We start from the raw sequence: 13,713 nt of genomic DNA, 5'->3' as shown, positions 1-13,713 counted from the left end.
TGAAAAATTAATATATATATATATATATATTTTTTTTTTCATCATCATCATCATAATTTTAAAAGTCGATCTCTCCGATCTATCCTACGATTATAGTATCATTGAAAACATTTTATCGAGAACATTTTTCTTTTCTTTCTTTCTTTTTTTTTTTTCTTTCCTTTTTTTTTCTTTCTTTTTTTCTCCCACAATGGTAACAATGATGCCAATGAATGTCGTGACTCCTAACAATGACAGATAATAATTCTCAGGTACAATTTCAATGGGACATATCGTTTTGATATATTCGCGTGAAAGATATCGAATGAAAGGTGGACGATCGATAATACCACCCCTTCCCTCCCCCCTTCCCTCCTTCCTGGTTATATGGGATAGCCAACGCAAATAGCAAATACATTCTTGTTGAGAGCTTGCGAACGACGTTGACATCAAAGGAAACGACGATGTTAACAATGTGCAGGACGTAAACGTGTTTTCAAAAGTTTCACCGTGTCAATGTAGGTGGTGATGATGATGGTGGTGGTGGTGGTGGTGGTGGTGGTGTTAGTTGGTTAGATAGAAATATATTGAATTAGAGTCAACTTAAAGCCGATGAGTCGTTCTAAAACGATAAAGATTATATTCTTCTATTTTTCTTTTATTTTCTTTCTCCTTCTTCTTCTTTTTTTCTTTTTTTTTTTTTTTTTTCTTTTTTAACACTAAGTGACTTAAAGCGTCTGCGATAAAAAAAGAAACACGAAGTACGAAATAAGAATTTCAAATAGAGATCTTCGATAATCAATCAGATCGAATATAAACCCCCCGCCCTCCCTCCTTCTGACGTATGTTCAATGACGTACAAAGATGACGGACCGTCTCGTTTGATATCATCCCTATCAAAAGATATTCTGAACATATATAAAACGCACGCCACTGCATCTTCTCGTTCCTATTATCTCTCGACCTCTTTCATTTGGAGTAACCATTCCGAGCTTTCCAACAAATATTTACTTTTCATCCTGAACGAAGGAGAAGGATAGTAATATTGGATAAGATCCAATAGTATAAGTTTGGTCCCATGCTTTTTGGACATCCTGCATATATATTTATTTAGATAAAAAATATTAAATAAATTCGTTATTCGTTCTTCAATGATCATTTTAACGAGACAGATAATTTTTGTACTCTCCGACATAGGATAAATCAAAATTGGAGGATTCTACCTGGTATGGATATTAGACCGAAGATACCATTGGCGATGCAACGTCGTACAAGTAGCAGCAGCTCATCGGGATCATCGGTAACACGAAGTGCTCGTTCGTCCGAGGACGACATAACGTTGAACGAAATGATGGGGAAATTCGACGAGAGTTATGTTTATGAAAAGGAAACGGATATATTGTCGGATAGCGATCCAACCGATTGCGAGGATTACATAGATTCTTTGTCGGACGTTGATACGGGTCAAGATGGTGGCGATGAGAATGATCCATTTGAAAATGATTTTGATTATATCGACAATGGTTCCTTCCTTGACTTAGATAATCTCGAATGTTCTGCCAATTTTCCTAATACCGGTCACTGTACTTATTTTACGTTTACGAGCGAGCTAAGTAGACGTGGCACAAGATTGAGAGAGTCCTTTTTGAAACGTAGAAACAAGGACGAGATTCTTCCTCAAAGGTATTTATAAATATATTTTATTGACGATTATGATCGGAAGGTTGAGGGAGCAAAAGAGAAGAGAAAAGAAAGAAAGAAAAAGAAGAAGGATCGATCGGAATATTAATTGGAATGAATTTTTTCCTTTTTTCGTCGTACGAAAATATTCGAAATAATTATTTTATTCTTTTTCTTCCTTTTTCCTTTTCTTTATTTTCTTTTTTTCCTTTTTCAGGACTATAAGTATAAGGAACACGGCGAAGAGACAAAGTATTCGATATAAAAAGACGGACGAGAAACAGACGGACAAACGAAAGAAGAGAATATCACAGCGTAGAAAACCAAATATGGAGAAGTTCGACGACGAGACGGCAAATTTAAATCGAGTATTGGTCGAGAGAATGTTGCTGAAGAATTCTGGATTTAATCAGGGTAGTAGAAGCGTAGGCGGTACGCCAATATGCTTGCGCCGTAAGAAGCACGACGTTAATAAAAATCTTTCGCCCATGAGATTGAACGATAATAATCAATCGATCATACATCAGCCTACGATCGTCGAAAACGAGGTCGTCAAAAGACGTTCGAATTCGGTATTATTATCGTTTTTGTTTTTACAATAAATAAAACAATGGAAACGAACATATCTATAATAATAATAATTATTATTATTATTATTATTATTATTATTATTATTATTATTATTTTATTAACCTCTTTTTTTTTGCGAGTTAACATCGTCCGATTAATTTGCTTTATTTTTACAGGTGAGTTATGTAAATGGAAACATTGTGAGAAGACAGGTCACTGGTAACACATACATGGCCACGTTCGCTTCTGAAATAGCACTGATCGAAGCGGACAAGGAAGCCGACAGGAAGTATCGCGAGTTGATTATGGAAGCTGAAAATATCTTGGTAAATATGCAAAAGAATCAAAGCTCCCTGCCGATCGTACCGTCGCCATCGCGTAAGTTCCACAATGGTCTGGCGAATAAGCGTGTCGAATTGATCAAGAATACGGAATTGAACATCGAGCTTGCATTGTCGAAAAGTAGAAATTCACAACCAGAATTGCAAAGCGGTAATATCAGGGATATCGAGCATACCAGTCCAAAGAGACAATTCACGCAGCCATGTTCGCCCGTTCATCGTTTTATGGAAAGAAATTCATGTGGAAACATATCGAGGGATATTCCCTATAAACAGGACATTTCGAATTGTCCTGATTCACCTTACGTATCAAGAAGAACGCCTCAAGGTTCACCCAATAGAACCCTCGTTCATTCACGTTTACGCGGTATTTGTCCTACTACTATTAGTACTACTACAACTACTATTACTACTACTACTTCTACTACTACTACTACTACTACTACCACCGGTGTAAAGGACAACGGGCGTGCTCGAGTTATCTTGAATTGCAACGGAGTGACACAGTCTACCGTTGAAACGAACGATTGTCAACCCTCTCAAGGTTCCTTCCCTAATAAGTCTAAGCACAGAGATTCACGATTAACTGTAGATAATAGGAAGGACTCGAGAGTTTCAATAACGAACAAGGAGGACGAGGATGAAGAGGAGGAGGAGGAGGAGGAGGAGGAGGATGGTGGTGGTGGTGGTGTGACATCGAGCTCGTCGGATTCCGAGGAGAAATGTGACATCAGGCGGAGACCACCTCTGATGACGTTCAGGTGGAATTTTTTTTTAAGAATTAATCGATATATTTTAAATTAATGAAATAATGTAAAGAAATATGTACGCGTTATATATATATATGGATCTATCTGTGTCGTCTCTTGTATATTTGATATATAAATTCTTCTTTTTTTTTTTTTTTTTTTCTCTTTTTTACCTTTTACAGATCAATCGATATGGGCCCGATCAAAGAAGGTTCTTCTTACTGTCCTCAGAGTGAACCAGTTAAAAGAAAGGTTTATGCCGGTAGTGCGACTTACGGTAGGATACAAAAGACATTAGGTCATCATCAAGTATTATTAAGAAATTCTGATGGCGATACGGCCACCGATGATACCGGTGAGCCAACTTCAAATCTTTTCCAAAACTACCATATTCTACCATATCAAAGAAGATCCTTTTTAAACTCGTTCGTATCACTGGATTCAGATGATTCACGAAGATCCTTGAAGGAGAAAGTAGCACAATTACGTCAAGAGCGTTTAGCAGCCGAGGCGAATGCTAACGTTCAAGACTCTCAATTATTTCAACAACAGCTTACTCAGCTAAGAAGGCAAATGTTGATGCAAACTATCGAAGGTTTAAAACGTAGCCTCGAAGACCAATCGGCTACGTTGAAGCAAACTTGTTTGGAGCCAGTATTGTCCGATGAATTGCCTTGAATGATTAATTGTTACGATGCTCTCGATGTTCAGCTTATCATTTAAAAAGAGAACGAATCATCCTCAAATCATCATCATTCGTAACTTCGCACGAGAGAAAAGTTGGATTTTCTTCTCTTTAGCGATCATCATTATATCCCGTGCTTTAACACAATGAAACACGTACACAACACACTATTCATTAATTAAAAAACTATTGGCACCATTATTTACGTGCAACGTGATTATGACTGACGAATTTACAGAATTATTATACTGCTCGTTAAATAAGATAAAGAAGATAAGAGAGAAAGAGTGAGAGAGAGAGAGAGAGAGAGAAAGAGAGTAGTATATATCCGTGAAAAATACTCAAGTTTTATCTAGATAGGTAGATATCATCGATTGATAATTTATATAAAAGAAAAAGAGGGGGAAAAAAAAGAAATGAAAGAAAGAAAGAAAAAAAAAAGACCGATCTAACGATGGAGAAAGAATCTGCTGTAAGTATTTTTCAGGAATATTCTCAACAGCCGAATTTCGTTTGCATATTTTTTTTTTCCTTTTTTTCTTTTTTTTTTTTTTTTTTTATCATCGAATTATAATATGTAATGTGATTTCGCCGAAGATAAAATGGATCTATGAGGCAGAGTATCGATGGAAGCAAATGTATATAGCTGAATTACTACCGAATGCTGACGCATGTTGCGCAAACGAATCGATGTATTTTTCTGCCTGTCTAATAACGTGGTAAGACATTCGTAATTGAAGATGTTGTATATTTTTAAGGGCATCATTCTCTTTGTCTACACGATTCAAACGACGCTTCAAGTATTACCTTCTCTTTTTTTTCTGCTAATATATATATATATATTTTTTTTTTTTTTCTTTTTTCTTTCTACTTTTGTTCATTGACAATTCGAAGTAGATATTTCATACTATTTGTCACAGTGACGTTCTAGCAAGTGTTCACATTAATAGGAAATATTAATAATATTTCAATTGGGATCTTCCATGATTAGGTTTCCTCGACTATAATAGAGTGTGTTCAGATAAAGGAAGAGTAAAAATTTCTAATAAATTTGTAGAAATCTTTGGAGTTTGTCTTTGACGGGCCTATTCGGAGGTGTCGCTTTAATCTTTAAAAGAAGCTTGATAAAGAAAAGAATTCTAAAAGTCGTCGGAAAAAAAAAAAGAAAAATAAACACGAATAAATACTAAACGAATGTTATAAAAAAAAAAAAAAAAAAAAAAAAAAACAAAAAGGAAAAAAAAGGCAAAAAAAAATGCATGTAGTCTATTCATATAGCAAATCTAGGAATTCACATCTAGCAGAAGCATAAACAGGTAGGTAATATGATGAACTATAATCGATTAGATATTAGGAAATTCCTTAAATTGTGTACCCAATGAATATGGCCCAAATTTATCCCATAAAAAAAACTTGTTCTATCGCAGAATAAACAGTACGCGCATACTCATTTAGAATTTTCTTGCTTGTTAAGAGCAAGGATCTTTTTTTCTTTTTTCTTTTTTTTTTTTTTTTTTTTATTGATATGCTTATTATCATGCAAATAGTTTCTCCATAAAAATCCTTGGAATGGATTAAATTTTGTATTAATTAATCTTACTTTTCAGTGTACTGTACAAATGTGTATAGTATATATGAGGAAAAACAAAAAAAAAAAAAAAAAGAAAAAAGAAATAGAATCCTACCCAAAAATCTCTTTTCTTTCTTTTTCACAGTGACTACACAGTGTAAATTATTTTTTACAAGTAGAGCTAAAAGAAATGGCGTATTGTAATTCATCAACATTACTCATAATGTTCCTATATCTACGAAATACATACCTTTAAAGAGTAATATCAGTTATCAAACTGATAAGATGACCATTGCTGTCGATAGAATAAGCGTACTTCCCATTACCATACCAAAGATGATAATCTAGCATAGTACTATAGAATTATTTAGTTTATTAAAAAATACTAAATGCGCATACACTAATAACATTGAATAATTCAAAACGATTATTATAATGTTAATTTCAGATTATCGTAGAAAATGAATTATTTTTATTATGTTTTAGAAGAATATAAAAATCTTCAATGATATATACCAGAGTCAATTCTTAAGTGATTATTACAGTTCAAATTTTACTTATTAGATAATAACATTTTTGCCAATTAAATGGCCTATCATAATTTATATTACTAAATCCATGCGTGTTATAAAAATTATTGTTATTAATATTAATGTTCAAGTCTTATCTAGAACATATTACTAGAACATCTTAACTAGAACATTTATTATTAAGTATTGTTTGTTGTAATAAATTTAATAATAATAATAATAATAATAATACAAATACTCTGGTTGTTTCATAAAAGAAAAGAAAAACAAAAAAGAAAGAAAAAAGAGCCGGTTCTACATTCTTTGTAAATGTGATATCTACTTTAACAGATATATAAAGATTTGACTCTGGTGATTCAAAGGATAAGAATACTTTCAGTCGCAGTGATATTTTTGTGAGAATAGACTGATAGAGTTATTTATTATTGTTAGATTAAAACATTTAGAAATGATTATTTACATGTGATTTATATGTTAAATCCCCCTTCATGGGCAATGGAATGTAATGCGCACATGATATTTATTTGTGTTAGGTATTAGAAAACCATAGTAAAAGAGAGACATTAGAAGAATATAGCGTTAGTAGAATTAGAGAGATAGGTAACCAATGATTAAAAAGTTTAGAATATTCCTTTAAATATTTCTTGTGATTTATTTACGCATTTTGCAAAAACTATTTTATTGTACATTGTACAACCAGTTGGGAAGTTAGTTCCGATAATAAGAATGTTGTTTTATGTTTCTAAGCTAGCTTAGATTATATGAAATAATTCAAACTTTTATACATAAAAACTGTACAGACTTAGTTTTTAATCAATGAAGATTATAATTTTACAATCTACACGTCAAGAAGGTTAATACATATGAATATAATTATTTTCATTAGTTGCATCAACACATTCCAGAAGTATATAGAACATTAGCACGTTATACATCTAACATTTAAAATTTCTATTTGAGATTCTCATTCATAATTTAAAAATAGTTAAAAAAAAAAAAAGATAAAAAAAAAAAGAAAGGGAAAAGAAAAGTTTTAATGTTAATTTGTGATCATAATTGCAGGCATTTGTTTTGGCAACAATTGGCAGGTTTGGACATATTCAGAGGAATAACGAAATAATTGTTGCGAATGATATTTCCTGTGTATTGAGCCATTTATGAAATTAAATGGTTTTTTTATATGATTATGAATAAATTATATTATGTCGTTAGAGTTATGTGTCAGTTTGTATACTCATATCCTTACAAATCAACATTAACATGTTTAAGTTGACATTTAAATCCAGCAGTAATATGTTACTTCAAATGCAATTACTTTATGAGAAACAAAAACACAGATACTTATGCATTATGAAATTACTGCTTTATTCAAGGACTTTGTACATAGTTGATATAAACAATATACTTAGTAAGTAAACAATATACTTAGTAAGTAAATAATCTTTTGTGTTATTCTAAATTGCAATTACAAAATATCCATACTTTAGAAAGTATGATAATGAGTATAATGAATAAATGCAATCTAACAATTTTCAACCAGAAGGGTATACATGTAGATTGTATAAACTTAATAATTAATTAAAACAATAAAGAAACACTAACTGAGAACTATTTTATATACATCATTTTATGAATAGATATTTTATTTAACTCTTTCAAATCTGTGCTCAATTTCGGTTATTCCAACAGGTTTCTTTATTTTCTCGCAATATTCAATCCATTCATATTCATATAAATCAACATCCGTAAATTCTGTACCATTGTCTATAGCTTTTGCGATCCATCCTTCTCGTGCAGAAAAATCACAAGGTTCTAGTCCTCTACAATCTAATATAACGATTTTTTTAAATCTTCCTTGATCTTCAGCAGTAAACGATTTGATAGAATCTTCTACAATAGTCATAGAGTTCTCACGACCACAAAGCTTGCATTTAGCTAGAAAATGATTCACAGCATTCCCCTTTGTACTTGGGATAGAATCTTCTAAAGAAACAGAGCACCATTTCTTTGTTATTTCACCACAATTGCAACATTTAAATTTAAAATACCAATTATGGCTTAATCCTGAGGACTTCAATTCTTCTATATTCTCCAACAATACTTTGATTTTCAATGCTATCTTAACCATTTTGGTTTCAACGATTTATATTGATTTAAAAATTTTTTTCACACTTAAATTGAACTAATCACCCTGCCCTTTTCCTGGGTACAAAATTTTTCTAGGGCTTTTAATTTCTGTATTATCATTAAATTAAGTTCTGTCGTCCTCATTGACATTAACAAATATTTATAACGTGAGTCCAAATACATGCTAGATAGCGCATGTGTATCAAATGAGGTTATGTCGTAGCGACAATTTCACTTCAGTAGCAGACGATGATGAAGATGTTTGAAAAGCGAATAAGTATCGTTCTTTTTTTAAATTATTTATTAATTTTCTCTACTGAAATTATTGCCCAAGATATTTTAGGATGTGGTGGATTTTTAAAAAGTCATGCTGATATCGATTTTACAAAAGTTCACATTAAATTGTAAGTATACATGTTGAGGTTATGACGTCTTGCATATTATGGTATTAATTAAATAATAAATTATTTAATTTGTATATATGTCAGATATACTAAGGCTGGTAGTTTAAAAGATGAAACAGAATGTGCACCAAATACTGGATATTACTTTTTACCTCTTTATGATAAAGGAGAGTATATTTTAAAGGTATACTACATAGAAATCTTAATGTCATCTCTTTTTGATATTTTAATTAAGAATAATTAACACACAAGAATGTTTATTCTTAAATATATTTAGGTAGATCCTCCTAGAGGTTGGAGTTTTGATCCCATGGAAGTATATTTAAATGTAGATGGTTCTACCGACATTTGTAGCCAAGGCAAAGATATTAATTTTACTTTCAAAGGTTTTGGCATTACAGGCAAAGTAATTCATTTTATTTTAACAATAATTCTATTCGAGAAATAATATTTCAACAAATATATATATATATATTAATCATCTCTCTTATTATTAGGTAACCAGTTTTAATTCTTCATTTGGTCCAAAAGATGTTACCGTGTCATTATATAATGCTAATAATAAAGAAGCTGTAGTTGGATCAACCAAGACTGCTGACAGTGGAACATTTTATTTTACACCTATTCAACCAGGCAAATATATACTTGTTGCATCTCATCCTACGTATGTATTGTATAATATAAATACGCTTATATTATATCAAAGATTATTATCTCTTTGTATTGATTAAGGTGGATGATCAAAAAAAATACAATTGAAGTAACTGTACAAGAAGGTAATGCTGAACTTTCAGATGATAGTTTAGTAATATTTGGATATGATGTAAGAGGTCAAGTCACCAGTGAAAATGAACCAGTCAGTGGTGTATCCTTCATAGTTTTTGGTGTAAGATATATCATTGATTAGAAATTTATTAAATTAATATTTATTAGATAATATTAATATTTATTTAATTATACAGAATGGCGCTGCAAAGAATTGTGAAACTTCACCAGTTAAGGGATTTGAAACGAAAAATCCACTTTGCCATGTTACCTCAGATAAAACTGGAAAATTTGTTTTTCCTGCATTGTCAACTGGTGATTACAAGCTTGTCCCACATTATCCTAGTGCTCACACTAAATTTGACGTTCAACCACCCGAATTATCATTCAAAGTTAGTCACAATAGTCTGACGTTATCGCAAGATTTTAAAGTGACTGGTTTTACGGTGACTGGGGTAGTTCGCATGTCAACAGGTGGCAAACCATTGGCAGAAGCAAAAATTATATTCGCTGGGAAAGAAGTAGCTGTAACAAATGAAAATGGAAAATATACAATAGATAATGTAAAAGCTGGACAATATACTCTGAAAGCAGAAGCTGGTTAGTAAAAGCATTGTAAATATTATTTATAAAATTAATATTAAAAATATATTTATATTTAGGTAATGTGCAGTTTGAGGAGAGAACAGTTAAAGTATCCCCAAGTTCACCTGAATTGCCAGTTTTAATACCATCTATGTATAAAGTTTGTGGAAAAGTTACATTATCTGCAAAAGGAACTTTACATTTCCGTAAAGTAGCTATACAAAATATCGCTGCTACATTCCAAAGAGAAATTGATACTAATGAAAAGACTGGAGAATATTGTCTACATTTAAAGCCTGATAAATATCAATTAAGTGTAATCGTGAGTAATGAAGAAAAAACTAAAGGTTTACAGTAAGTACTTATATGAAATATATGAATTTAAATTTGATTAAATTTATAAAACATTAATACTCTCGATAATTATAATAGATTCTTTCCTTTACAACAAACCATTGATGTATCATCTGAGGCAATTAACAATATCAACTTTCTACAATTGAAGGCACTTTTAACTGGCATGGTCAAATGTTTGCCAGGGATAGATTGCAGTCAAGCTTCGGTTACACTTAAAGTACTCGATGGAGTTACAATAAAAACTTCGACAACGAAAGGTGAGATTTAAATAATATAATATAAATTAATATTTTTATTTCAAAATTGAGTAATAACAAATGTATGATTAATGCCAAGGTAGTATAATTTATTGATGATACTTTTGTTTTAAAAGAAAACAATATATATATATATATATATATATATATATATATATTCCTTATACTCCCAGCATTAAATATATTTGTTATTAATATACTGTTTAAGTTTAACTAATATTACTGTCTCTGTCTGTGAAGTTAATTTCTTTCATGCAGATGGCCAATATGAATTTTCCGATGTATTACCAGGACATTATGAAGTTTTAATAGACAACGATGTATTCTGTTGGAAAAATCCTAGTTATAGAATATCAATAACATCTGAACGAGCTGAAGTGCCTCCATTTCAACAGACCGGTTTTTCAATTACTTTTATTTCTTCTCATGAAACAATAGTTGAATATGTTGCACCAAATGAAATAAAAAAGTCATCTTTAGTATTATCCAAAGGTAGTACAAGACATTGCGTATCTAAACCCGGAGAATATAGTTTTACACCCAAAGGTTGTCACGTGTACGATAAAGAAACATTTGTCTGGGATACAAATAATTTATCCCCAATTATTTTATCATCTTCTGAGCATCGTCATCAAGGAAATATTATAAGTTCTACTGCATTAGATGGAGGAGTGAATGTTAAAGTTGAAAGTTCAAATGGCAATGTTATGTAAGTTCATAAACAATGATTTACAAAAAGTAATTTATAATAATTTATAAAATGTAATAAAGTGTATACTTATAGAATTGGACCATTGAAATATACAAAAAAAGGAGATGTCTTTAAGTATAATTTTGAATTTACAACAAAGACTGGTAATGTATACGTTATCACTCCATTATCGGATATTCTTTTGTTTAATCCACCGTCAGTAAAAGTACTTGGAGTAAATGAATGTCATAATGACATTGCAACTTTTACTGGAGATTTAGGAAAGGTAGAGTAATAATTGTCCATATTAATATAATTTATTGAAACGACAAACAATAAAAAAACATATATATATCGTTTAGATTATAGCTGGAAAAATTTCACCTCCTTTAGAAGGTGTAACAGTACAAATATTTGGCAAGGATAAAAAATCTCCAATGCATACAATAATTACAGAAAAAGAAGGGACATACAGTGTTGGCCCATTGGATGGAAAAATAGAATATAGGTACTTGTATATTCATATAAAACATGTTTTCTACAATTCTACTATATTAATTTTTTAATTAAGTATTACAGCTGAGAAAGAAGGTTTCGTGATAACAGGACCAAACAATAATGGAATATTTTTAGCACGTAAATTAGCTGAAATTATAGTGCAAGTATACGATCAAGCGGATAATTCATCCTTACAGGTACGATAAAAATATATTTATTTATTTATTTCAAATGACATTTTTTTTTTTTTTTTATATATATCAATGAAAAATGAAATATTTCTATCATACAAATAGGGCGTTCTACTTTCTCTCTCTGGTGGACAAAATTATCGTAAGAATAGTATAACAAGTGACGATGGAAAATTAATATTTAATTCCTTATCACCTGGTGAATATTATCTCAGACCAATGATGAAGGAATATAGATTTGAGCCGCCATCAAAAATGATCAATGTGGCCGAAGGTGCAACCGTCATAGTAAACTTATTTGGCAATAGAGTTGCATTTAGCGCTTATGGTTCAGTTACGTCATTAAATGGCGAACCAGAAGCAGGATTATTGGTCGAAGCTCAAGGTCAAGAAGATTGTTCCAATCTCCAAGAAGAGGCGACCACCGAAGAGAATGGTACTTTTAGAATTAGAGGTCTTCAACCATTGGTAGGTATAATTAAGTTATTTAAAAAAATGAAGAAAAAAAATAATAATAATAATAATCGAATTTATAATATAAATATTAATTTATAATCTTCGTAATAGTGCACGTATATTTTACGTTTGAAATCTAACGTGGAGGCAAATAATCATATACAACGTACGAGTCCTGGTTCATTGATGTTACAAACCGGAGAGGACATACGTGGACTTCGATTAATTGCTTTTCATCCAATTTCACGTACAGACGTTTCCGTTCATGTGGTATCCGTACAGTCAGAACATTATCGTACATTAAAAGTGAAATTATGCAGAGAAGACATGCCGGATTCCCCTATACATATATCCAAATTGGATACACAACATTCTAGTAAAATTGGTACTTCGTATAATGCAGGCTTCCTCGTACATTTTCCACCATTGCAAGCTGACAACAAGAAATATTTCATACAATTGGAATCATCCTTATCTCCTAGCTTGCATAAGTATAAAACAAATTCTGTTTATTTCGAAGCCAATTCCTCGTTCAAATATGTCAAATTAATGTTCAATGCTGAACGCAAAGTTGATCAAGGGGATATGAATCAAACATCCATAGTAGCATTACCATTTATAATGTTAATTACAGTAGCATTTTTAAACCGTGAAAAATTATGGAGTTGGCTCAATACATTGGTTGAAAGATGGTCTAAACCATCACCAATTTCTAGAACACCTGTACAAGCTATTCCTATTGATCCAAGAGCAGATGATATTATTGTTGAACAAATAATGAATATTAATAAGAGAAAAACTAAGCCAAGGAAAGCATAACATTATAAGGATCTTTTATTTCAGCATTTTACACACGAATGACGTTCCTATTTATGGATCTCATTTATTTTCAATTACCCGTTCGTTTAAATTAATGATTAAATTATATATCCGGATTGTTTCAGTAACGTCATCATTGTGAATTTTAATGTATTACAAATATTTCGAATAATAATTGCGCCATATTTCTTTAACGCATTCTTCATCGATTATGAAGTGGAATCTTAGAAAGTTTAATATATTATATATATTTAATAATTTACGTATATATATTACATATATATATATATACATAGGACCAAGTCAATATATAGAATGATAAGATTCATGTTTTACATAAGTTAAGTAATATGGAACGATTATATATAATAAGAAAAAGAAAATGGATTGTATTAAATTATAAAATGTAGCTTATGATCGTTTGAGATAAGAAAATTAAATGATATCAAATACAATGAT

The 13,713-nt window shown here is 31.0% G+C and overlaps 2 protein-coding genes across 2 annotated transcripts in view; one reads left to right on the top strand and one right to left on the bottom strand.

The window, feature by feature from the left end:
* Window positions 1-13,709, top strand: part of LOC124428756 — a 19,332-nt gene extending 5,623 nt beyond the window's left edge. The window contains 18 exon segments of the mRNA XM_046973206.1: window positions 1,177-1,662; window positions 1,877-2,231; window positions 2,406-3,331; window positions 3,502-3,674; window positions 3,765-4,077; window positions 8,720-8,819; window positions 8,913-9,041; window positions 9,133-9,299; window positions 9,368-9,521; window positions 9,598-10,000; window positions 10,063-10,339; window positions 10,418-10,599; window positions 10,840-11,308; window positions 11,384-11,576; window positions 11,653-11,798; window positions 11,862-11,985; window positions 12,085-12,447; window positions 12,547-13,709. Of these exon segments, the coding sequence (XP_046829162.1) occupies window positions 1,177-1,662; window positions 1,877-2,231; window positions 2,406-3,331; window positions 3,502-3,674; window positions 3,765-4,077; window positions 8,720-8,819; window positions 8,913-9,041; window positions 9,133-9,299; window positions 9,368-9,521; window positions 9,598-10,000; window positions 10,063-10,339; window positions 10,418-10,599; window positions 10,840-11,308; window positions 11,384-11,576; window positions 11,653-11,798; window positions 11,862-11,985; window positions 12,085-12,447; window positions 12,547-13,254 (5,668 nt within the window). The 3' untranslated portion in view covers window positions 13,255-13,709.
* Window positions 4,326-8,442, bottom strand: LOC124428753 (CXXC motif containing zinc binding protein). Its single transcript, XM_046973200.1, has one exon. It carries the CDS (start codon window positions 8,230-8,232, stop codon window positions 7,747-7,749), a length of 486 nt encoding a protein of 161 aa, XP_046829156.1. The 5' UTR covers window positions 8,233-8,442; the 3' UTR covers window positions 4,326-7,746.
* Window positions 13,710-13,713: the final 4 nt, after the last annotated feature.

The sequence above is a fragment of the Vespa crabro genome, chromosome 13, assembly GCF_910589235.1.
Source record: "Vespa crabro chromosome 13, iyVesCrab1.2, whole genome shotgun sequence".
Taxonomy (NCBI): Eukaryota; Metazoa; Arthropoda; class Insecta; order Hymenoptera; family Vespidae; genus Vespa; species Vespa crabro.
Note: the sequence above shows the minus strand (reverse complement) of the source record. Positions and strands in the feature narration are given on the sequence as shown.